Source organism: Hyaena hyaena, unplaced genomic scaffold (assembly GCF_003009895.1).
Source record: "Hyaena hyaena isolate Hyena2069 unplaced genomic scaffold, ASM300989v1 scaffold_306, whole genome shotgun sequence".
Taxonomy (NCBI): domain Eukaryota; kingdom Metazoa; phylum Chordata; class Mammalia; order Carnivora; family Hyaenidae; genus Hyaena; species Hyaena hyaena.
Window position 1 is genome coordinate 1,037,173 of NW_024080935.1, and position 24,426 is coordinate 1,061,598.

General features: G+C 58.1%; 4 protein-coding genes across 10 annotated transcripts in view; all 4 read right to left on the reverse strand.

Moving 5' to 3' along the window:
• The window catches only part of LOC120242200 (major vault protein), a 25,430-nt gene extending 14,332 nt beyond the window's left edge, over window positions 1-11,098 (reverse strand). The window contains exons 1-3 of one of the 4 annotated variants that reach the window (XM_039247767.1): window positions 11,056-11,098; window positions 4,123-4,255; window positions 3,744-3,939 (exon numbers count right to left, since the gene is read on the reverse strand). In XM_039247767.1, the coding sequence (XP_039103698.1) occupies window positions 3,744-3,939; window positions 4,123-4,255; window positions 11,056-11,077 (351 nt within the window). In that variant the 5' untranslated portion in view covers window positions 11,078-11,098. Of the gene's footprint in view, window positions 1-3,743; window positions 3,940-4,122; window positions 4,256-10,262 lie in introns of all 4 variants that reach the window. The other 3 variants (XM_039247770.1, XM_039247771.1, XM_039247769.1) reach the window with 3 other exon arrangements.
• A 56-nt stretch (window positions 11,099-11,154) lies between these two features.
• PAGR1 (PAXIP1 associated glutamate rich protein 1) lies at window positions 11,155-14,009 on the reverse strand. Its single transcript, XM_039247779.1, has 4 exons — window positions 13,799-14,009; window positions 12,935-13,436; window positions 12,666-12,748; window positions 11,155-11,574 (listed from the first exon to the last, which is right to left on the reverse strand). The coding sequence occupies exons 2-4, from the start codon at window positions 13,414-13,416 to the stop codon at window positions 11,375-11,377; spliced, it is 765 nt and encodes a 254-aa protein (XP_039103710.1). The 5' UTR covers window positions 13,417-13,436; window positions 13,799-14,009; the 3' UTR covers window positions 11,155-11,374.
• Window positions 14,010-14,081: 72 nt separating this feature from the next.
• Window positions 14,082-17,781, reverse strand: PRRT2 (proline rich transmembrane protein 2). Its single transcript, XM_039247777.1, has 4 exons — window positions 17,658-17,781; window positions 16,002-16,966; window positions 15,477-15,609; window positions 14,082-15,302 (listed from the first exon to the last, which is right to left on the reverse strand). The coding sequence occupies exons 2-4, from the start codon at window positions 16,902-16,904 to the stop codon at window positions 15,292-15,294; spliced, it is 1,047 nt and encodes a 348-aa protein (XP_039103708.1). The 5' UTR covers window positions 16,905-16,966; window positions 17,658-17,781; the 3' UTR covers window positions 14,082-15,291.
• Window positions 17,782-18,915: 1,134 nt separating this feature from the next.
• On the reverse strand, window positions 18,916-23,874 carry MAZ (MYC associated zinc finger protein). 4 transcript variants are annotated; one of them, XM_039247775.1, is made up of 7 exons: window positions 23,795-23,874; window positions 23,255-23,341; window positions 22,315-23,171; window positions 21,850-21,913; window positions 21,403-21,574; window positions 20,336-20,560; window positions 19,932-20,024 (listed from the first exon to the last, which is right to left on the reverse strand). In XM_039247775.1, the coding sequence occupies exons 1-6, from the start codon at window positions 23,828-23,830 to the stop codon at window positions 20,358-20,360; spliced, it is 1,419 nt and encodes a 472-aa protein (XP_039103706.1). In that variant the 5' UTR covers window positions 23,831-23,874; the 3' UTR covers window positions 19,932-20,024; window positions 20,336-20,357. The 4 variants fall into 4 exon arrangements, with proteins under 4 accessions (XP_039103707.1, XP_039103705.1, XP_039103706.1 ...); XM_039247776.1 differs by lacking the exon at window positions 20,336-20,560 and having other exon boundaries at window positions 18,916-20,024; window positions 23,795-23,872; XM_039247773.1 differs by lacking the exon at window positions 23,795-23,874 and having other exon boundaries at window positions 23,255-23,525.
• Window positions 23,875-24,426: the final 552 nt, after the last annotated feature.

Consider the following 24,426-nt stretch of genomic DNA (forward strand, 5'->3'; position numbering starts at 1 on the left):
TCGCGGTTCATGGGTTCGAGCCCCGCGTCGGGCTCTGTGCTGACTGCCAGCTCAGAGCCTGGAGCCTATTTCAGAGTCTGTATCTCCCTCTCTCTCTGACCCTCCCCTGCTCACACCGTCTCTCTCTCGCGCGCCTAGAAATAAATAAAAATATTTACAAAAAACAAAACACATGAGGGGTGCCTGGGTGGCTCAGTCGGTTAAGTGTCCAGCTCCAGCTCAGGTCATGATCTCATGGTTTGTGGGTTCAAGCCCCGCGTCGGGCTCTGTGCTGACAGCTAGCTCAGAGCCTGGAGCCTACTTCAGATTCTGTATCTCCCTCTCTCTCTGACCCTCCCCTGCTCATGCTCTCTCGCTCTCTCAGAAATAAAACATTAAAAAATAAAAAAAACACATGAAACAATAAGAATTGGTGAGGGTGTGGAGACAAAGGAATCCTTGTGAACTGCTAGTGAAGATGCAAACTGGTGCAGCCACTGTGGAAAACAGTATGGAGGTTCCTCAAAAAATTAAAAATAGATCTACCCTATGATCCAGTAATCACACTAATGGCTATTTACCCAGAGAATATGAAAACAGTAATTCGAAAGGATATATGCACCCCTTTGTTTATTGCAGCATTATTTACAATAGCCAAATTGTGGAAGCCCAAGTGCCCATCAATAGAGGAATGGATTAAGAAGATGTAGTGTATATATACAATGGAATATCACTCAGCCATAACAATAATGAAATCTTGCCATTTGCAACAACATGGATGGAGCGAGAGAGTATAATGGGAAGTGAAGAGAAAGATATACCGTATGATTTCATTCGTATGTGGAATTTAAGAAACAAATAAATAAAGGGGGGAAGACAAACCAAGAAACAGACTCTTAACTCAGGAGAACAAACTGACAGTTGCTAGAGGGGAGGTAGAGGCGGATGGGTGAACTGGGTGAAGGGGGTAAAGAGTACATTTATCCTGAGGAGCATGGAGTAGATGGCATTGTTGAATCACTGTATTCCACAGCTGAGACTAATATAATACTGTGTGTTAATTACATTGGGATTAAAATTTAAAAAAGAAGGAGGAGCCAGGTTTCCGGGTCCACCTGATGAAGATTCCAACAGGTAGAAAGGAGAGGAGCACAGATCTAAAGTAAGGAAAGGGGATACAGACCCAGATCCTGTCAGATGGCTGGGACTTCTAAGTATGTGGCAAAGTTGTTCAAGAGTGAGTGGGGCACCCAGGTGGCTCAGTCAGTTAAGCATCTTACTCTTGATTTTGGATCAGGTCGTGAACTCATGGTTTGTGGGTTTGACTCCTGAGTCAGGCTCAGTGCTGAGAGCGTGGAGCCTGCTTGGGATTCCCTTTCTCCCTCTCTCTCCACCCCTCCCCCACTGGTGTGTGCTCTCTCTCAAAATAAATAAACTTTAAAATGTTACTTAAAGGGGCACTTGGGTGGCTCAGTCGGTTGAGTGTCTAACTTTGGCTCAGGTCATGATCTCACCATTTGTAAGTCAAGCCCTACATTGGGCTGTCAGCCCAATGCCGGCTTCGGGTCCTCTTTTCCTTTCTCTCTCTGCTCCTCCCCAACTTTTGCACATGCATGCGCACTCTCTCTCAAAATAAACATTGAGGCATTTTAAATAGCGCCTGAGTGGCTCAATTGGTTAAGCAACCGCCTTCAGCTCAGGTCATGAACTCGCAGTTCATGGGTTTGAGCCCCGCATCGGGCTCTGTGCTGACAGCTCAGAGCCTGGGGCCTGCTTCCGATTCTGTGTCTCCCTCTCTCTCTCTGACCCTCCCCTGCTCACACTCTGTGTCTCCCTCTCAAAAATAAATATTAAGGGGAGCCTGGGTGGCTTAGTCGGTTAAGCATCCGACTTTCGCTTAGGTCATGATCTCGTGGTTCGTGGATTCTAGCTCCACGTCGGGCTCTGTGCTGACTGCCAGCTCAGAGCCTAGAGCCTGTTTCAGAGTCTGTGACTCCCTCTCTCTCTGACCCTCCCCTGCTCACGCTGTCTCTCTCTCTCTCTCCTAGAAATAAAACATTAAAAACAAAACAAAACAAAAATAAATATTAAAAAAAAATTTTTAAATGTTTTTTAAAAAAATAAAATGCTATCAAAAAAGAGGATAGAAAATAAGAAGAGTGGAAAATGATAAATATTTGGAGGCGTGCAGAGAAAAGCGGAGAGAAAGCTGGTTAGGAAGGAAGAGAACCACTGAACAGAGCTGGCCTGGGAATGAGCTACTTGACCCATCAGCTACTTGTAATACTGTCGTCTTTGTGGTTCTGTCCCCATGGCCAAGAAGGCGCCCTCCCCCCCCTCCAGCTATGAGGACAGAAAGGACAGGTTGGGGTCACAGCAATCCAGGACTGGCTTTTGCCATAGGTCCTGCACATAACAGAGTGTTAAGATGACAGCCTCCAGCTGGTGTAGGAAAGAGAGACCAGGAAGAGAATCTGAGGGACAGAAGACAGAAGGAAAAGCTCTGAGGGGCATGATAACCGAGGAGGCTGGGGTTGAATTTCTGAGGGGGGGAGGGGGGAATAACCGGGTCCAGACTGGACTGGCGCTGGGAGGGGCTGGAGCAGAACAGAAGAGGCAAGGGTCAAGAAGGCCAAGTCATTGACAAGGTCATCGCAAGGACATTAGTGAGGCTCCCATGAGTCAGAAGAAGGGGACGGGGAGGGAGGCCCGAGGCAGGCGCCATCTCCGTGGAGACCGGAAGGGAAGAGGTATGGGCAGAGAGGGTGGACAAGGTACATCTCCAGGGCATTGGACTCCAAGGAGGGAGAGGCCCTGGCCCTCCTGGCCTCGAGGCTGTGGGGTTTGAGAGAATGAGCTGCTGTGGGCTGGGGAACCTAGGGAGCCTTGAACACTGGTGCCCCATGACCCCCCTCCCTGCCCCCGCACACCACTCCCCACCCAGAGAGGGACTGAGCTGATCTGAGGGAGGACCTGAGTATGGAGGATATTTTAGCTTTTGACAGTTTCAGACTTACACAGAAGTTGCAAGAATAGTACAAAGAATTCCCGGAGGTGCCTCACTCAGATTGCTCAAGGGTTAACATTCTAATTACTCTTCATCACTTTCTATCTCTACACGCACACACTTCTCTCCCAAAGTGGCTGCCACTAAGCAGGCAGGAAGGCCACAGAGCTCCCTGGGTCACACCACGAGGCTTCGGGGAGGAGCAAGAGGCACGGGTAAGTAGGGGAGCCGAGAGTCAAATAGTGTCAAATGGCAAGGAGGTGAAGGTAGAACAGTTAAGGAAATAAAGCTGGATGCCCACTTGCTCGGGCCCAGGGCCTGAGGGCAACGTGAAGGAGGGCCGGGCCACGAGCGCAGATGCCTTCCGGCGGAACATCCACCGGCACCCGAGCCCCAACTCGTCTTGTCCACCTTGTGATCACTGCCCACCAGAGTCTGGCACCGTTTGAGTGAACGAAACATTCACACTTGGCAAAATCCTTTGGCACCAGAGCAGTCTGGAGCTTCTAGCAGGTTCCAGAGCCTGGAAGGTCGGGTGGGGAGATGGGCTGACAGCTCTCAAAAGAGGGGCGGGTATGCTGAGGGCATGCGAGGAAGAAGGAAGGAAGCAGTGATTTTGTCCTTGGTGAGAACCAGCAAATGTCGCCCCTGGCCCCTCCCTCATCCCCAGTTTGTTTTCCCTCCAGAAGGCAGTGCAGAGCCCTAGGACCAGGCGGCAGAACAGGCAGAATGACTATAGAGGAGGCAAGCCAGGTACCTTTTCCAGCACCTCCCCTGGGTACAGGGGGAAGGGGTCCTGGGCCAGCCGGATTTCTAGGTCAGCGTGGCGGAGCCGTACTTGCCCTGTGACGTCGAATAGCACCAAGCCCTGGGGATCGCGGGCCACCGGGTTGGCCACGGTGCAGTAGTGGCGTGGGGGGACAGTCACCATGCACATGGGGGCAAACAGGACCCTGTAGGAGGATGAGAGGCAGTGTGAGGACCCAGAGGACCCTGTTCCCACTTCCGAAGGGGACAGCGAATGGGAGAGACAGCATCACCCGACCTAGGGCCAAACCTGCCTGGGCACAGGAGGCAGACGGAGGAGCAGGCCAGCGAGACCAACAGGCACCCCACGGCCCAGTCCCAACACCAACCTCTCGTTGTCCTGCCGGATGTAAGTCTTCGGCCCGACCTCCACGCGGGACACGTTGCTGTTCTGGTCCAGCACATGGATGTAGTGGTACGGGGGGATGCGGATGATGGACTCTTCGGTTGCCATGGTGACTCCTGAGCCCAGGGCAGCAGGGCGACAGACAGGTGGGGAGAAGAGACAGCAAGATGAGCACAGAAGGCCTGGCACAAGGTCGGCATGAGCCAGAGGACTGGCTGGGGAAGGGGGAGCGGGACTTTCCTCCTCCAGCTCGCATTATCTCACCCTTTCTGGTCCCATGCTGGCCACTTCCTTTCTTCTCCTGATCCAGGCCACACAGCCCGTCCAGCCCTCATCCCTACGGAGAACTGCTTCACACGGTTAACCACAGAAGCCCAGGGTGTTCCCTGCCTATTCCTTTCCCTCCCCAAGCTGCCTGCAGCACCAGCAGGGTCTTTAGATGAAAATTCTGGAGGTGCCGGAGGTGGCCTTCATCAGCACAGCGCGAAGCAGTGGCTGAGCAGCTCCCTGGCTCCTCCAGACACAGGCTCCTTTATGTCAGGGGACCCCAAGGACCCAGCTGTATTGCAACGGTAGTCCACAGGCCAAGAATATTTACACCATCTCTGTCTGCACACCCCCCCAACCCCATTTTAAGCAATCTGGGATGAACTATTTAGACATGGGCCACCTCTCAACGGAGGGATCCCTGGCGGAACTGGTGTTCCCATAGAATCAGCTGGATTAGAAACCCCAAATTAGTCCTTTCCTCCCCAGTTCTCTCTGGTCTGTGGTCACTCTTGGTTTCCTGACGTTGTGGGTAGGGGTGGGTGGGAAGGGAAAGGGAATAAACAAGTACATTTCTCATCCACCCCCATCCTACCTGCTTCTGAATCCTGGGTGGTTCAGGAATGTCATGCCTCCTGCCTAAACCCTCGTCCCTGCCCCCAGCAGGCCTTAGACTTCGGACTATATATCCCTTGGAGTCACACAAAGGGAACCGAGTTTACTAGGCAACTCAAAGCCCTGCCCTCTGAGACTTTGGTCAGTTTGGAAGCCACCAGCAGGAAAGGAGGGACGCTTCATCTACACCATTCCACGAACTTCTAACCTGAGTGAGAAGCAGAAACGAGGATGAAGTGGCTTGCCACAGGAGAAATAGGCAGAAGCCACAAAATCACAGAAGCCAGGGAAAGGCGCAAGAGCTCTACTTAACCTACACAATCTGTAAAATTTTTGTTTATTAATTTTTGTTTAGCAATTGTGAGTTTCCACAAACTCCTGATTCCTGCTTCTCTCGAAGAATTAGGAGCTATACCCTACATTCCCACCTAGCAAAACTGGCTAGGGCCAAGTCGTAGCTGCTGCCTGTAGATGGGGCACAAGCTCTCCCGCTTACCACAGTCCCCGCGTCTTCTACCTGGGCCACTGCACTCACATCACCTGCCCAGCTCCTACTTAAAACTCTCTAACTCAGCATCATCCAATAGATTCTTCTGCAATGATGGACATATTCTAAATCTGAGCCCTTTGGACTGGTCACAGGTGGTTACCGAATACTTGCAATGTGACCGGTGTAACTGGGTCCTCAGTTACTAAATATTAAATTTCCTTTAAGGTGGCCAAATAAGGGGCGCCTGGGTGGCTCAGTTGGTTAAGCGGCCAACTTCAGCTCACGTCATGATCTCGCAGTTCATGGGTTCGAGCCCCGTGTCAGTCTCTGTGCTAACAGCTCAGAGCCTGGAGCCTGCTTCCAATTCTGTGTCTGTCTCCCTCGCACGCGTGCTCGCTCTCTCTCTGCCCTTCTCCCACTCGTGATCTCTCTCAAAAAAAGAAAAAAAAAAAGTGGCCAAATAAGGCTGGTTGATCCCACATTACAGTGTGGCTCTAAGTAGCTGATTCCCAGGTAGAGATTATGGGTCACTCGAGGCCACGCAGCACATCAGTGGTACTATTGGGATGAGAATCCCAGTGGAATGCTTGGTGGCAGCACGGGACAGTGGTTAGGGGCACAGATTCAGCCAGACTGCCCCGTCTTATAGCTCAGATTCCCTGCCTTGTACTGTTTCCTTAATGTCTTCCCCTTTTTCTGAAAGGTTACAGCTTTGACTTGTCTTCCTAGGACACTTTCTACACCAAAGGAATGTTCTTCCGCTGTCTTGCAACTTTGTATGGGATTTGACCTTGATACTTTTTTGTTGCCCTGGGTTTTGTGAAGTTAATGTCTCTAAACTTGTACGAGTGGCTTTTCTAACATCAGAGCTCCCTCTTCTGTTGTTTTCAGGTAGTGTCTGAAAATACGGGGGCTGCAGTTCTGCTCTCCGTGATCCCTTCTCCTCCTCGCTTTTATCACAACCTGACCTTCTCCTTCCTTCCTCCCAACTGCCCAGTCCCGCTCAGCCAGCCACTGTGCTTCCAAAGTGGCTCCCTGAGGAAGGCCCTGAAGAGCCCCCAGGAGCGGGGACCGCCTGCACCCCTTACTGGATGGGGTAACCTCAGCTGGGTCCATTGCCCTCCCGATACCCATTTCCTGGCCTGTGAACTGTGAACGGATAGGGCATCTATCCGAGTTATGAGGCCTGAGGTAATCATCAAGTATTTGGAACAGAGCCCGTCTCTTCGGAGGCACTATGTTACTGCTGAGTCAGGAATAGCCAGAGGCTCAGCTCCCTTAATCAGTTAGGGGATGTGGCCTAGCACCAGAGGCTCCTGAACCCACCTGGCCTTAACCCCCCCTTGCGGACTGGTCAGAAAGGCAGCAAGTCTTGTGGCGCCCCAGCTGTGGGGCTAGAAGAACAGCAAAGAAGGGGCATCTGAAGGCCAAGGGAAGCCTGTTCCAGCTGCTCCTGTGCCAAGTTCTCTGCAGGGTGGAAGCTTGGCCAGGAAGCCAGATGGGGGAAAGGAAGGGCTGGGGCTATAAGCGGAGGTGTGGACAGGGCTCCATGAGGTACCCCCCCCCCCCCCCCAGGGAAGATCTGAACTCTAGGCCATGCAGGGCTGGGAAGCAGGCCCCAGGAACAGCCTCCAATGGCTCCTTTTTGGACAATCCCCCACTCCCTATGGCTGCGGCCTCACCACCATCTGTCATCCCAGCTGGGCCCAGTCAGGGGGGCTGAGAGCCTCGCCCAGCTCAGTGACTCAGCTGAGAGTCCTCCTTCGAGCTGATCTGGCTGGGCCTCTGCCTCATCTCAAAGCCAAGCCCTGGTTTCAGCATGCCCTAAAGCTGTGCCTTCCACCTAGACCACCTGCTATTCATCCAAGAAGAGACTGCATTTTTCCTCTCGCTCTCTGTAAAAAAGAGCCTTGAGGGGTGCCTGGGTGGCTCAGTCGGTTAGGTGGCCGACTTTGGTTCAGGTCATGATCTCACGGTTGGTGGGTTCGAGCCCCATGCCGGGCTCTGTGCTGACAGCTAGCTCAGAGCCTGGAGCCTGCTTCAGATTCTGTATCTCCTTCTCTCTTTGATCCTCCCCTGTTCACACTGTGTCTGTCTCAGAAATAAATTAAAAAAAAAAAAAAAAAAAGGAGCCTCGATGTAAGCCCTCTCCAGGGAGCCAGGAAAACCACTCGACCCAGGCAGCGTGCTTGTGACAAGTCCCAGATTTATACTTTTGTGGTTTACCAGATGACATGTATAGTCAGAACATGGTCTTTCCACTAACGTGGGCCCCTCAAAAAACAGTGGTTAAGGATGATGTTGACCTTTGGAAGGTCCTGCCCAGACCTTGGGTTTGGCCCCAGCACCCCAAATCCACCCGCCCCTCCCTTCAGTGCCTGCTTCCAGGACCTGCCCCCTAGTCTGCTCTAGCATCTGGGCGCATGCCCAACTTGGTCCGATCACACCTCCCCCACGTGTCACGAAGCTCCTGTGCGAATCAGTCAGCTGTTGCCCAAAGTCTCAGACACTGCACCACACCCACGAAGAAAGGAGGGGTAGTGGGCGGAAGGGCAGAGAACAAAACCTGTAGGCGGAAGCTGGGTTCATCCCCTAGTTAAGAGGCAGCTCTTGACCAGTGTCTTGGCTCAAAAGTAAACTTACACTACAGCAAAACTTAATGAGCCTCTCTGGTCACAGTCAGAGATCTTCAGGGTCAACTTCGAGCGCTTGGCAAAGTGACTCAAACAGTAGATGTCCGAGTGACCAGCTTTACAGTGTACTGGTCTGTAGGAACCTTGGCATCACCTGAGGCTTGTTAGTAAGGGGGCTTCTCAGGCCCCACTCAAGAGCTGCTCAATCAGCCATCAGCTGGCATTTTAACCAGATCGCTTGTGATTTGGGCACATGCTAAAGTACCAGCATCTCCGGCCTCAAGCAGCCACTCTCAGTCCTGGCTGTACTTGAGAGTCACCTGGAGGTCTTTGAAAACCACTGATCTCTGGGGATTCTGACATCAGTGGCCTGAGGTGCAGTGCCGGCATTGACAGATTTAAAATCTCTCCCACTGACTCTAATATGCGGCAAAGACGGAGCTCGGTCAATCTTGGGCACTTGCTAGCTCTGAGCCTTAGTCTTCTAGACTGAAAAAGGAGGGACTGTTTCCTGGGCCTAAAGAGATTAGTGACCACAGGATGTCTCTTGGGCAGAGGAGAAGAGCTCAAAGGGTGGCTGGAAGGAGGGAGACTAAAGAGGAGGCGGGCCATTTCAGTTTGTCCCTCTCCAGCCCCATCCGCTGCCAGGTCCAAGGAGCCCCCAAGCCAACACAAGCCCCCCTGCCCCAAGCAGGCCTGAAGTTGGAGGGGAGGTCGGTGACTCAGCCTGCCACCATCGTCCCTATCAAGCTCACGTTTAGGAACATGTACAGGATGTTCAGCATAAATAGGGGCTCATCTGTTTATTTTGCAGCTTCCCTGTGCAAACATTCTAGCCTTTGGAGAATGCAAGAGCCACATTCTCAGGAACTGCACAGAGGCTGTTTACTTACCAGCTTCTCAGGTTAGGGACATTATTTCCTACTACAGGGGACTAGAGTGGAAATTCTTGAGAATTTGTCTCACACCAATCATGTTTAAGAGCCACGTTTTAGGAACTCTCCTTCCTAGGAAAGTCTTATCTGAGCTCCAGTTCAACCACCTTGTGGAAGGAGGAGCAGCTTGGTGGCCTCGTTGGGGACAGAACAGTTCTGCCAGCTCAGGGTGCTCCTTGCCCTATCTTCATCCTACCTCCGGGAGGCTGCCAGTTAATGCCACTCATTGCAGGTGAAGATTGCCCAGTTGAGAGGTGACCCAGGAGCCAGGCTTCAGAACCCCTGATCTAGACCAATGTTTCCTAAACTCGCTCCTTCACAGGAACCGGCTAAGAGTGTTGCTCCTGTTCATGCTGATTCCAGCCCCACTGCACCGAAGTTTCCAGGAGACTCTAGAATGTGTATCTTTGGCAAGAGCCCCCCACCTCCACCCCGCAAATAACAGCTCCCACTTCTTAAGACCTTAAACAGTGCCAGGCATTGTGTTAGGTGCCTTTAAACCATTCATTTAATCCTCACAAGAACCTCGACTAGTTAACGATATCGCTCAGGATCACGCAATGATCAGAGACAAGAGCCAGAACCCAGCCTAGTATCGCTGCTGCAGAGCTCCTGAACCAGGAAGCACAGAAAGAGAACTTAGGACCCGGGTGGGGCTGATTATTCTCCCCGGGGACCTGTCGAGGGCACTTCACAGGTGACTCTTCTGCAAGGGGAGGGGAGACCTGGGAAGACCGCCTCCATCCAACATGGAGGCCTGAGTTACCCTGGAGCCCTCAGGCTGTGCCTGGGCCATCCACTCTGGGTGGCACTCTCTGGGCTTTATCAGGTCTCCGGGCCAGAGAGCGGCCCCACCCAGAATGCTTCACCTGGGGTCAGGCTGGGTGCTCTGTTAGCCAAGGGCACAAACAGGCAGGAGTTTCCAGGGAGCCCACTGACTGGCACCCCATGTAACCAGCTTTCCCTCCTCATGACCCAGGGGACCACCCAGGCAGGGAGCAGACAACACAGGGGACATCTGGCTCAATTACCACCCCCACCCTTCCCATACTTCACTCCTGAGAGCCAGCTCTAAGATCCCCATAATCACAGGCTGGCGGGTCTAAATGAGTTTCCTGTTTCTTGATTCCACCCCCCTCCCCCACACTGAAAGAGAAAATGAGAGAGCAACCCCCAAGCCTACCTTGAGACTGCTTTGCTAACCACTTCCCAAATGGTGTGCTAGGATCATGACTGGCATAGCCTTACGTGAGGCTGTAGGAAATCATCAACATTTGGCAGAGATGAAGGATCTCAGGGTGGGGGGCCAGGAATCGCCTTCTAAAAGCTCAGAAGAGGACAGGCCAGAGCCAAGGTGGAGGAAGCAGAGGCCTACAGAAAGGATCCAGGAGGGGAGAAGTGTGAATGGACCCAACCTGCCTCTGCCCTAACTTCTGATGTGGGAGCCTGAAGTCAAGGGGCCTGCGATTTTTGGGGGTGGGGGAGCGTTGGCCAGGTAACGAGCTGATCTGCCTTTAACTTCAAAAGACCAAAAAAAAATTCCAACAAGGAAAGCAAAACCTCCCATGGCCAAGCCTCTACCCACCTTCTTCCTCCTCGGGTTCAGAGATGTCTTACCTGCCCCGGCAGAAGCAAGGCCCTAGAAGGCAGAAAGGGACTAGGAGAGTCTTGAGGGACACAAGGTCCCACTACTGGTTTGGGGCTTGGGGACGGGTATGAAGTACACCCAGACCTCTCGGAAGGGGAAACTCCCAGGCCCAGCCCTAGGGATCACTTCCCGGCAGGGCAGGCTCTCGGGCGGGGTGGGGCCTGGCCTTTTAAAGGGCCCTCGCAGCTGGTTCTGACTCTCTCCTCTGGGCGGCTTCTGCTGCAGCTGAAGGCACTGCAGCCTCTCAGCTCTCTCGTCCCACCTCAGAGCCAACTGGTGGCCCTGGAACGGGACCAGGAAGGCTCAGAGGGGCAGGTCCTGAGTTCACCTCTGCCCCATGTGGCGTTCATTTCCCAATCAGGCCGAACAGGTTCCGCTTCTCTACAACTATCCGGGCTCCTGCTGCAGCCCACCCCCTAAGAGAAGATAATATTGTTGTTTTTATTTTAGACTCAGAAAATTCAGCGCCGGTTCTCCAAAGAGATGTTCAACAGAAAACAAATACACACACGTCCTCCGCCTGGCAAGGTGCGGTGTTAGGAGCTTGGGAGTCTCTCCTCTTCCCCAGCCCCCTGGGTGAGGGAAGGAGGGCCCAGGTTCCCGCAGGCATACACCCTGCATCCTAAAGGCGACAGCTGCAGCAGCAGTCAGTATTTCCGCTGCCGGGGGAAGAGAGTACTTCCTGAGGACCGGAGAGGGGGACTGGTGGGGCTGGGGTCCTCTGAGTCCAGGCTGAAGAGGTCCCTGCCAGTGCGAAGGATCTGCTCCTCTAGTTTCTTGTGTCGCTTCATGTCTGAGAGGACCTTGTCCAAGCGAGCCTCCCGTTTCTGGCTCCGGGCGGAGCTCCCTAGAGAAAAGGAAGGTAAGAAACGTGGACGGGAGACGGTGTGCACTAGGCCTGCCTGGATGTTACTAATTAATTACTTGGGGAGCTCATTAAACATACAGACTTCCAGGCCTGTCATGGAGGTTCTGAGGTTTAGGGTTGGGCCTCAGATGGGGTAAGCAGTGAAGGTCTGAGCCATGAGAAGGGGCCAGTAATGTGAAGACCAGGGAAGGGTATCCAGGCAGGGGAAGAGCAAGTGCAAAGGCCCCAGGGCAGGAGCAGGGAGGTCTGTTCAAAGAAGAGTATAGAAAGCTGGGGGTGAGACTGAAAGGTGTGCTCAAAGAATCAACTTATAGGCCATGATGAGGGGCTTGGATCTCTTAATTTAAATGCAAATGTCCGTGGAAGCCTTGGGGGCCCCAGGGAGTGGCAGAGTTGGGGGGGGGGGGTTGTGGTGTCTGGATTCTCTCTTGCCATGCTCTTTCCCCCAATGATGGAATCCTTTGGAGGATTTTAAGCAGAGTAGTGACATGATTTATATTTTAATAGGATCATTCTAGTTGCTGAGAATGGAAGCAGGGAGACGAGTTAGAAGCCACTGCCAAGTACCCCGGCGAGAGAGCTAATGGCTTGGACGAGGGTGTGGTATTGGAGGTGCAGAGTAGCAGATGAACTTGGAAATGTGGAGGCAGAGCTCACGGAACTTGCTGCTGGCTTGAATGTTGGGGTAAGGGAAAGAGCAATCAAGAATGGCTCTAAGGGTAAATTCTAGGAAGGCACAAGGGGTCTGAAATTGGGTCAGATTAGGAGATGTACACAGTAGTAGAGGGCTCAGGATCTAGATAATAATGAATGACCAGGAAGACCTGAACTTCTAGGGAGACAGAGAGAAAACGAATGGGAAGCATTATAGAATTGTTTTTGAAGAAAAGTTTCGTAAAGGAAGGTAAGACATCTATCCAAGCTGGAAGGAAGGCACCACTGGGCGAAATGCTCGCTCCTGCAGCTGCAAGTTGGGTAGCAACCAAGGCACCGAGCACAGGCCTCTTTTAGGGAGTCACTTTTTAGGTCAGCGGGAGTAGAGGCTCTTCACCCCCCCCCCTTGTCTGTACCTGGGGTGCGTCTCCGGTCAATCAGGGAGTCCTTTGGTGTCATTGGCTCATCGTCAAAGTCAAATTCTGTAGGCATGTGCGGTCTGGGACAGGGGGACAGAGAGGGAAGGGTGAGGGTGGTCTCCCCAAGTACCCCAGCCTGCCGGCCCTTCCCCCCACCTTCCATCTCAACACTTTCCATGCTCCAGGGCCCCACCTCCCCTCCCAATTTCCTCCTGGCATCAAAGGAAGCAAGCCCCAGGAACAAGGTGTTAAGGGTGTGCCCTCACTTTTCCTCTTCCTCCTCTTTGGGCTCAGGCTCCTCATCGGATCTCTCCTCTTCACTCTGGGCCTCAGGCGTGGGTGGCCGGCGGGGCAGGATCTCAGCCCGAAGCTCCAGGGTACCGTGGGCAGCCAGAAGTTCATAGAGCCGCTGGATTTCGGAGGGAGGAGGCATCCAGGCCTGCCCATCCGCCGGCAGCTCCACCTCCTCATCACTGCAGGGCACGCACCAGTCTTCGGATTCTCCCGTGGCATGCTCTTCCCCTTCAGCACTGGGGGCTTCTCCCTGCACCTCCTCAGCCCCAGACCCCTCATGCTCGGTCTCCTCCCGGCTTCCTTCCCCCTCTTCTTCGGCTTTATTGGCCGAAGCAGAGGGGCCTCCGGTATCCTCCACGGCCAGAGCTTGGAGGCCAGAGGTCACTTCCCCTTCTTCAGACAGAGGCGCCGCCGTGGTGGCCGAAATGTCTCCATGACCCCGAACAAGGGACATAGGCTACTAGGGGAGGGGCCCTGCGATGATAGGAGATGCGGGAGTACTGAACCGGGGGGCGGGGGGGCTCTCGCGTCCCCCTCCCCCAAGGGATTGGGCTGCCCAGGAGTTTGGGATTGTCTCTCCAACCAATCAGGCTCCAACAGCGGTCCCCGCGACGAGACCGCCGGTTCCCAGGAGGGGGCGCTGAGTCCCCTCCGAGGACCCCACCCCACGGATCCAGATCCGGTACTCCAAGATTCCCAGGGATCGCCGGAACCACTTTCTGGGCCGGAGAGGGGCGGAGCCGCTCTTCACGCCTTCACACCGCCCCTCTCCACACCTGGATCCGGCGCCCTCTCCCCACACCTCGCAGTTCAGCCACCTCAGCCGCCGTACGCACCTGGAGCTAAGACCCGCCTCCCGGGCTGCGCAGGGTCACAGTACGCAGGCGCATAGAGATGGCGCGGAAGGCTCCGCTCTAGCCAAAGCTACTTGGAAAAGGAAAGCGAGGGGAAGATTGCACATGCGCAGGTAGGCTCGGGCACAGTTGGCTTCGGCCCACAGTAAAGATGGCCACCGGGTCGTCGCATGCGCACACCACTCAGCAGGTTCTGCCTGAAAGGGGGCAGTACTACGGGTCCCGGAGGCGGCGGACAGACGTAAGGACCAACTGAGGCTTAGAGGCGAGTCTCATGCAGTCTCCGTTTATTGGTGTTTCAGACTCATGCAGCATCCGGCATACAAAGAGGGAGAATCTGTTTAATGTATCTTTTTTTTTTTAAGACTTTTAGTGTTCCCCCCACGCTTTTTTTTCTTTCTTTCTTTTTTTTTTTTTTAAGAAAACAAAACCCGCCAACTCCACACAGCGTCATAGCTAGGTCCCCGCCTCCCTAGCGGACTGTCGCGTGCAACAAACCTCTCTCGTCCTCCTGGAAAATAATTATAGAGCTTCCCGCCCCTCACTTGCTCCCTGCATCTGGGAGCTTTGGTTGTTTCTGTTTCGGGGTTCTTTCCCTACAAAGCACGTGAATGACCCCAGCCCCGACGCCTTTAAGAAACTCGCTGACCGGGTTAAAAAGCTCAGGTGGGGCGGGTCAATTCGGGCTGATCCGAGAGGGTCAACAGCCACGCCCCATCCTCCTCCCAGGTGCGAGTTCAAAACAGAGCTAGCGACCGTGCACGACACTCTGCACGAGTCCCCAGACAAGGCCTGGCTTGCCAGCTCTGTGACCCAGAGGCGCCCCGGGGGCGTCAGGACCTGGGTGGTCCCAGCAGAAAATAGTCGAAACCCAAGCTGGGGAGCCCTCCCCTGACACCAGTCCCCTCCCCCAGCCTGATCTACGCGCTAGAGTTTTTGCAGAGAAACCGGTGGCAGGAGGGGGGAGGAAAGGATCCTGAGGGGAGGAAGGGGTGCGGAGGGGAGATGAGGCAGAAAGGGGGCAGAGGGTGTGAAGGGGGAAGGAGAGATGATAAAGGGGAGACGGGAGAAAGGGATGGGGGAATATGCCAAGACAGTGAAAATTGAAAAGGGGACACTGGGGCTGAGGTGCAGGGAAGTTGGGAGGAATGCAGGGAGGCTGAGAGCAGAGAGAGTTTGTGAGACGTACAGGGAGGTTTCCAGAAGTGCAGGGATAGGGAGGCCCAGAGGCTGGAGGGGATGCAGGCAGAAGTGCAGGGAAGTTAGAAACAGTGCAGGAAGAAGAGAGGCCTACGGTTGGCACAGGAGCCTGGCAGGATGCAGCAGCAGGAAAGAAGCTGTAAACAAGGCCGCTCAGGCTCCCTTGGTCCCTATGGGTGCGGGCCTGGGCCATCGATTGGGCTCCCCCCAGGGGAGGATGGGCCCAAGGCAGCTCCCAACAGGAAGGAAAATCTTGGTATGCGGGGCAGAGCCCCTCACTTATACACTGTGGGAGAGGAGAGGGAGGGACAGACAGAGACAGTGAGGGGGGGGAGGGGGAGACAAGGAGAGACAAAGGAGAAGTAGGGAGGACAGACAGGAGAGAGCAGGGGTGGGGGTTAGTAAAGCTGCCCTTGCCAACCCTTCCACTCCTCCCGGCCTGTCCCAGACCCCCACTCACCGCCTAAGTTGATGACGCAGGAGGCGATGATGATGAGGACCCCCCCTACCAGCGCCACGATGCTTAAGAGCTTTGCCACGCGGCCCAGACGCTGGGCCCCATCCACGTCCCCCTGCTGCAGGCTGTTCCGGGACTGGGGGTGGGGTGAGGGGTGGGGCACCGTGGCCCAGGTCAGGAGAAGGCAGCCCAGCAGGGATCAGGTGAAAGAGTTGTCCAGAGGAGACAGGCAGGCCCCGTGGACAGTGGTTAAAGGAGGAAAGAGGGTTGGAGAGGCAGGGGGAGGAGGGCACAGGTCAGCAAGGCTGTGTGGAACAGGTCTTGACATCCCTCCCACCTGAAGGGTTAGGGCAGTGGTGGCTCAGAAGGTAAAGTCCTTAGGGAGAGGCCAGGAAAAGCCCCGTAATTGGGAAGTGAGATCCATGCAGAGAAGAGAGGGAAGACAAGGCCGCTCCTGGGGTTCTGTCCAGGTGCTGGCAGGAAGCTGGGAGCCACAGCAGGCCTGGGCCAGGGTCCCATGGGGCTCACCATGACAGCATAAGCGAAGGCCACGATGTTGACAGGCCACATGGGGCAGAAGCAGGACAGGATGGCGAGGATGATGTAGTCCCGAGGTTTCTGGGTGCCTTCACCCCCCTCCACCCCAGACCCTGCCAGCTGGGAGCTGGGGTGGCGGCTCAGGCTACCTCTGGGAGATCCTGGATGCCCACTGTGAGCCCTTCCTAGACGATCCTCCTCAACCAGCTGCTGCAGCACGCGGGGAGGAGCCCCATTGGCTGGGTGGGTTTTTGTTGAGGGTGGTGAGTGAGGCTGAGGGGCTGGGCCCTCTTCCCCATCGCCAGCCTGCAGGGGAACCACTGCCCCATTTTCTTGCTTTTCCCCCACACTCTCAGTGAGGACTTCGGGGGTGGGGTCCTCCTGAGTAGGGGGCTCTGGCTGAAGAGCTGACTTGGGGGTGGGCTGGGAACCTGGCTGGCAGTCTGGCTGAGGGTCTGATTGGGGGTCCAGCTGGGGAGCAGACTCTGAGGCTGGCTCAAGTGGGGCTGCAGACCCCAGATCAGACCCCTGGTCTGCAGTGGCCTCTTTATTTGCTTCTGGTTTGGGTGCTGGCTCTTGGCATGCTTCTTCGGGGCTGGGGTTGGCATTTGATTCCCCTCCTGGACTTGAGCTGAGGTCTCTGGCCTGGGCTGTTTCTGGGGCCCCAGTTAGGGTCTCTGTGGTTTCTGGAGCCAGTCCAGCTTTGGTTTCTGAGTCCACAGGGGCCCCAGTGTTGTCTGGGCCGGGCTGCAGGGCCTCTGGCTCATCTGGGACCCCAGCTGGGACCTGGAGAGGGCCAGTTTCGGCTTCAGAATGGCCAGGCCCTTCTCCTTGGGTTTGGGGACCTTCTTCTATCCCCTTCATCTCTGAGACCTCAGAGCTGCTGGCTGCCATCTTGAGAGGGGAGAGAGGAGAGGACCTCAATGGAGAGGATGGAGCAGCAGAGAGCGGCAATCCTGGAAGAGGAGGAGACAGGTTTGGTGTGAGGAAGAAAGAGGTGGCTCTCAGCACTGCAGCCCGAGGGCAATGCTCCTGTCTTAGGGCCAGCCTTGGGCTGCCTCAGGGGAGAGAAAGAAAAGTTGGGGCTTCCTTTGCCTTAGGGTGGGACATCCCTGGGGAGGGCTGCTCTGCTCAAAGTCTTCTGCTGGGAGAGCCCTGGGAAGATTAACCCTTTTGTAAACAGGATCCTCCCCACGGGCTCTTCCTGGGTCCACCCATCAGGAGCCAGACTCTCAGATCCTAGCAGATGCCCCAGCACCCCGAAATCAACAAGCTGTGCAGATGCTCGTAACACTCCGACAGGCAGACAGGCAGACCCGGGCGGAGGACCGATGCTCACATTCCACTCCCTCTGCATCCTCCCCTCCTCCCCGGGTGCCCCGCCGGTGCAGTTTTCTCACTGCGCGTCTGGGGCACAGACGCCCCCGCCCCGCCCTGGGGGACCTGGGCATTTCCTCCGAGCCCCTTCTCAGTCCCTCTCGCAGGGATTCCCTCAACCCTCGGGAAACCGCCGCCGCCTCCCATCGGCGTGGCGCGCCGGGCACCGCCAGCCAGTCCGCCAGGCGCCCGCATTCCGGTGCAGCCCGCCCGGTGTCCGCCGTCTGTCCGCGCACTCCTACCCGCAGCCTCTGTCCATCCCCGTCTCACCTCGACGCCGGCTTCTAGACTGCTCCCGCTGCTGCCGCCACCGCCGCCCCGTTGCAGCAGCCGCAGCCCGGGAGGGAGCGAGTCAGCGAGCGAGGGAGGGAGGCGGTGGGTCTCCCCTCCCCTCTGCTCGTCCCCTCCTCTCGCTCCTCTCAGGTCCCCTCCCCGACGCTCCGCTGCAGCCGCGCACCGCCCCCGCCCCTCGCCTGCCTCCCGCCCCTCCCGGCCAGCCCCAGGGAGCCACGCGTGCCAGGCCTCGCGTTACCCGGGCAACCGGCCGGGTAACCACTCGCACCCCCTCCCTACCCCTTCCCACGCGCGCCTCCTGGGGGCGCCCCCTTCCCAAGCCCTGGGCCCCTCCCGTCAACGGTCACCGGGGGTCCTGACCGAGGCAGGGGGCTGGGGGAAACCGAGAGGGGTCTGCGAGGAGACAGGACCCGTGAGACAGGCGGGATCCGGTGGTGGCACCCCAACAAGCAGGAAGAGGGGAAGGGAGATGAGGCAAAACTTAGGGAGGCTGCTCAGGAGGAGCAGGGTGGGGTTTTAAGAGAGGGGAGTCTGCGGTACAAGAAGTCCCACTACCCCCCCCCCCCCCCCCCCCCCCACACCCGAGGAAGCAGCAGCAGAAATGGGCACTGGAAGGCTCCGGGGTCCCTGGAGCAGGACTCAAAAAGGAATTGCAGGGCAGAGGCTGCAGGGGCAGTCTGGAACAGGAGGGGGCTGGGGCCGCGGAGCCCGGAAACGCGGAAAGGACCACGCCTAGAGTGAAAGGGACAGGTGGGGAGAAGTGCAGTTTCTCTTCTCCTCCCTTACTGCTCCCAGTCCCGGGGCTGACTTCCCCGTCCTTTCTGCAACTCCGCCACCCACCGTCACCGCTCAGGGCCTTAAGGGTGTGCAGGTATTCGGCGGGGTGGGGTGTCTCAGCAGCAGGCAATGGGTGTGGGTGGGGGAGCGCCGCATTTCTGTCTGGTAACCGTTTGGGTTTCTAACCCAGGCATCTTCAAGCCTCCAGTGGCTATTCTGGGTCTGCTCAGATTGGGTATTCCCCGGAGACCCGGGAGTCCTGGAGCCTGCGCTCCAGTCACTGGAGCCTCGGCCCCACCCTGAATCTGGGCTGCAGCCACTGGTGCTGCCTCTGGTGAGGGAGGAGCCAGAGCCCCAGAGCCCCGCTGGGTAGAGAAAGGCTGGGGCTGACACCAGGCAAAGAAGAAACTCCTTGGGGGTGGGGACGGAGGGCTTGGTGAGAGCCATTTATCCAATGTAGAGTCAGAGACAGGTTTTTATTTAAAATTTATTGTAATGGGGTCCGCGCAAAAGGAGGGGATGAAGGGTGGGGAACATGCAGGGGACACAGGAACACGATGACATGGCCAGGGCCACAGCTTCTGTCTTGGGGGAGAGGGATGAAAAGAAAAGGCCAGGGCTGGAGCTGGGGTGGAAGAGGGACAGGGGAGACACTGTGACTGCATTCCCCCCACCCCCAGGAAGCACCTTCAGTCCCTGGATCCCCCCGTTTACCCTGGCACCCTAAAATTCCATCTCTTGTCCTGCCTCTGGCCCTAGTGGCTCCTTCTTTTGCTCCCCTTGACTTGTTTTCCCCTGACAGCTTCTAAGTAGGATGATGTTTAGGGCCTGACCCTAAACAACCCCACCTTACGAAGGTACTACCGTTGCCTTCCCTGCTTCTGCCCCTTCTCCAATCTCACCTTTTTCCCTCTGGGACAGAATCTTTTGATTCCCCTCCTTCCTCTCCTCCCTCCCCCTGAAAAAAAAAAAAAAGCACCAACTCCCCAGGGAGGGGCAGCAGACAGTAGTGGGGGGTGGGGGGAGATGGAAGGAGGAGAGCAAGGACCATCAAGGAGAAGGCTCACAGATCCCTGGAAGGGCAGGGCAGGGGGTTACAGAGAGGAGAGGGGGTGAGGGCAGTGGCCGCTCCTGTCCTCTGCCACCCCTGCCCACTGTCCAGGAGGCTTCACCACAACCGAGAGGGCAGGTGTGTGTGTGGGGTCAGGTCTGACAGGGAGGAGAGAGGAGCAGGAGAAACAAATCGTTAAAACCTAGCGAATTCCCCTAAGAGACATCTCTTCCTCCTTTCCTTCTGGAGGCTCCTTGGTTGGTGGGGAAGTAGTGAGGAGTTGGTGGGAAGAGAGAGGGGAAGAGGAGACGGTACCAAGGGACTTTCCTCCACTTTCCACTCTCCCCACCACCAACTTAGAGCTCACCAGGGCTGAGAGGGAAGTGGCTGAGAGCTCACGGGCACCCCCTCGGCCCCCGAGAGGGAGCCCACAGCTGTGGGGGGGGCTGCCACTGCCGCCGCCGCTGCTGCCGCCGCTGCTGCTGCCGCCGCCATAGGACAGACCTCACCGGTACCTGCATAGCAAGAAACACCAGGAGATCACAGTGCAATCTGAATGGCAAGAGCCTTGCCCCTTGCCCCAGACTCATTCCCAGACTCCCTCCCCTGGGACACAGCCGTTGCTCACTTCCTGTTTAGTCCCCAGAGGCCTCCACCTGCATCCTTACCCAGATTTCCTGAAGGGCCTTCCCTGTCCCCAGAAGTCTCCCTAACTTCAGTGACGGATGGGCATCCCTGGCCTTCCTGAGATCCCCTATTGGGCCCTTTGAGCCCCCTCGTCCCACACAACCCATCCCACCCCCCCCAGCCATGCCCCACGCCTTGCCTGGTGGGTGCGGGGGTCCCCCTCAGCAGGTGGGCTGTGGCTGGGGGGCGTCTCCCGGGACAGGGGGGGCGGCCCCCCCCAGATGGGTCTGCATGTGGCCGGCCAGCTGGGCAGGGGTCTTGCAGTGCACGCTGCACAGCTTGCACAGGATGCGGTCAGCCCGCGGGGCCTGGAGCCCGTGGTCCTTCACCGCGTGGATGCGCAGGTATGCTGCTGTGGTGAAGCCTATTGGGGGGGGGGTGGATTGGGATGGGGGATGGGGGTCAGCCAGGTGGAGACCCCAGAGACGGGGCTGTTCTCCTAGGCTGGGGACGCCCTGCTCAGATGGCCCTGTCCTCCTCCCACCGTATCCTTGGTAGCCTGGGGCCAACTACTGTTGGGGCTGGTGGGGGGACATTCCCTCCCTAGGTTTGGGGCCTGGTCGAGTGGGGTCAGCTTCTTAGCCTTGGTACCCACAGAACCTATTCTCCGTGGCTGGGGGACATCTCCCGGGGTGACAGGGCACTGACTCCTAGCCACTTGAAGAGTTGACCCTCAGCAGAGACGGCTGTGTCCCCTCCCTCCAGGGCCCCATACAGTCTCAGCCCAATTACTCCATGAATATGTGACTCTGTTTAAAAGCAGCTTTTTCTGCTACTGGGGCAGGGTGCGAGCTTGTTAAGCCCCTGCCAACGTGCTCCACTTGCCCCAGGAGCCGAAGAGCAGAATGTGTGGCCGCACAGCTGAAACCCTGCCTTCCAACCCTTGGGAACTGGCTCTTGACCACTCCTGCCCCAAAGGAGCAAGTCCTGCTCTCACCCTCCCTCCCCTCCCCTCCCCTCCCCTCCCCACCGAGACTGACTCTTCCTGGTAGGTCATCTCCAGTCAAAACCTCGAAACACTTAATGAGGTTCGGTCCTCCCGAGGTTCGGTCCTCCGGATGGTGCTCCGTTTGCTTCCTAAAGGGCTCTAGATGCCGTGAGCTCTTGACTACGACACCCCACGTCTTTAACCCATGTCTGTGGAAGGGCCTCTGGCTTTGTCCCCACCCTTTGTCCCTGGCCCTCCCAGCATCCCTCAGCATGTACCTTTGTTGCAGAGCTCACAGACATGGTGAGGGCCCTGGCTGTGCACCTTCATGTGGTCCGAAATATAAGCCGAGCTCAGCATCTTGCCACACACATGACATGGCACCTTCTCCTCGTGTCGTACTGTGTGCGCCCGAAGTCGATCCTTCGTAGCAAAAGCTGCCTCACATTTCTGGGGAGGGGCGAGGGGCGTGGGGGGGTGTCAGGAGAGTTAAAGCTTTGGGGAGTAGGGAGAGGGGGGCAAGAGGTTAAAGGAATCAGAGCCTTGGGGATCTTTGATCTGTAGGAAATGGGAGTGAGATGACAAGGCCTTGAAGGAGGGATGAGAAAATGGAGTGAAAAAGCAAAAAGAAGAGAGAGAAAAAGGGGGTCTGAGAGGCTGAGCTCAGACAGCTACAATGAGGATCAAAATCATGAAAACCGGGACAAGAGAAGGCGGCTTCCTACCTCACATTTGAAGGGCCGCTCTGTTGAGTGCACTTGTCTGACGTGACTGTTGAGGTGATCCGGCCTGGGGACACGTTGGGGTTGGGGTTAGGGGCCTGGGGAGAGGACGCGCTCCCAAATCTACCCAACTTAGCACCGCGGGCCTTTCCGAGGCGCCCTGCATTTTCGTCCAAGCCCAAGGCTTCGGAAGGCCTGCGCCGCAGGAAACCCCTCCCCCTGACGCGGGGCGGGCTGGTCCTCCTCCCACGCGAAGCTTTCTTACAACCGGAGGGCCCACCTCCTCGGCTAAGTACCACCCCCTGCTCCCTGGTAACCAGGAGAGGCTTTCCTCCCTCCTCCCAGGGAGTGGCTCCCGGTCCCCGTCCTCAGAAACCTCCTCCCTCCCCGCCAGCCAAGGCCAGGCCACCTCCGTAGCCGTCCCTCCCTCCCCACCCGCCCAGTGGGCGGCCGAGGCCCCGTGCACACCGGGAGAAGCTCTTGCCACAGTGGGAGCAGTTGTAGGGCTTGTGCACAGCGCCGTCATGTGAGCGCACGTGGTAGCTCATGCGGTCCTTGCGCTTGAAGCGCTGCTGGCACACCGGGCACTGGTAGGGCTTCTCGTCCGAGTGCGACAGCTTGTGTCGGTTCAGGTGGTAGACGTCGCGGAAGGCCTTGCCGCACATCTCACAGGCGTGGTTCTTCCGGATGCGCTTTCCCGAGGCGGTCGTGGTCACCACGCCACCCGCGGCCACGGCGGCCGCTCCGCCGCCCGCACCCGCTTCTCCCCCTCCCCCGCCGGCTCCGCTCAGCTGGGGCACGCTCAGGAGGCTCAGGGGCACCATGGTGGGCATCTTCATAGCACCCGAGGGGACCCGGCCGGCCTTGGCTCCTGTGTGGATGGCCTCGTGCCTCCGGAGGTTGTAGCCGTTCTTGAACTCCTTGGCGCACAGAGCGCAGATGTAGGGCCCCTTGCTCTTTGTTTTCTTCTCCAAGGCAGATGCGACCGGGGCCACGGCGACCGTCGAGGTTGGGGCTACGACGGCGGTGGCCGCGGCTGCGGCGATGGTGGCGGCAGAGACAGGGGGCGCGGCCTCGGCTGCGGGCGCCGACACCGGCGGGGGCGGCGGCGGGGGCGCCGGCGGCTGCTTCAGAGCCGCTGTGTCCACTGTGGAGGCGGCGGCCGGGGCCGGGGGCGCAGCAGCGACGGCGGCGGCGGCCGCGGCAGCTGCGGCGGCGGCCGCGGCGGCGGCGGACTCCTGGGCGGCGGCGAGAACCGGGAGCAAGTCCACCTGGAGGGGCTCGGCCGCCGGGGGCTGGGGCGTGGGTGGGGGCGCCGGCGCGGCCTGCGAAGACAAGGCGCCGTGTGGGCCGCGGCCGCGGGTCGGCGCCCTCCCGGCCCGGCCCGCCACGGCCGGCCCCTACTCACCTGGAATGGACTCTGGGCGCAGCCCTGGGAGGCAAAGAAGCGGGACTGGAGCTCAGCCCCGACCTGCAGGGGGTTCTGGGCGTGACCCTGAGGTGGCGGGAAGGAGTTCATGAGGCCGCCCACCCCCCGGGAGTCCAGGCCCAGCACGGGGAAGGGGGGGGCCAGCAGCGTGCAAGGGAACACGGGGAACATGGCCTCGGCCACGGCGGGGGCCCCGGGGCTCAGCGGGGGCCGGGGGCGCGGGCCGCGCGGGGCCCGGGCTCGGGGCGCCGCCCCCGGCCGGCCGGGCTGGGCCGCGCCGAACGCATGGCCCGCGGGCCGCCCCGCCGCCCGCGCACCCCGGCCGGCGGGAGGGAGGGAAGGAGGGCGCCTGGCGGGCCGCGGAGCGCGGCGGCGACGGCGGCGGCGACGCCCCCTGGGTGGGGGCGGGAGGCCCCGCGGGGCCGGGGGCCGGGGGCGGGGGGGGGTGGGACGGGAGGGAGGGCGGGCGGGAGGGGGTGTGGGAAGGGGGGTGGGGGGGCGGGGGGAGGGGGTTGTTACCTGGAAGATGAAGCTGCTCCAGTTGCCGGGATCCATGGCGGAGGGAGGGAGGGAGGTGGCTCGAGCTCACCCTGGGGCGGGAGGAGGAGGAGGCGGCGGTGGGGGAGGAGGGAGGGAGGGAGGTGGCTCGAGCTCACCCTGGGGGGGGGGGAGGAGGAGGCGGCGGTGGGGGAGGGGGAACCCAGGGAGGAGGCGCGCGGGGCGGGCGGGAGGGGGGAAGGAGGAGGAGGGTGGGGGGAGCGGAGCACACTGCGCGCGGGGAGGGCGGGCGGGGGGCGCGAGGACACACAAGAGGCTGGAGCGGGCGCGAGCGCGAGCGCGCGCGAGGCCAGCGGGAGGGGGGAGGTACGAGAGGGACTCTTGGCGGGAGGAGGGACGGGGGAGCCACCCAGCAGCCCGAGTCGCCCCAAGCGCGAGACCCCTGAGACGGCCGCTGATTGGCTGACGATGGCGCAGGTGGTGGGCGCGCGGGAGACAGGGCGGCTTCTCTCTTCCCCCCCCTTCAAAGATTCCACCCCCCTCCTCCCTCCGCCAGCGGCCGTTATTTCGCGCGCACGCGCATAAAACCGCTGTCGTTGCTGAGCGGGAGACCAGGGGAGCGCGCGCCGGGGGTACGGGTGGGGCGGGGCTAA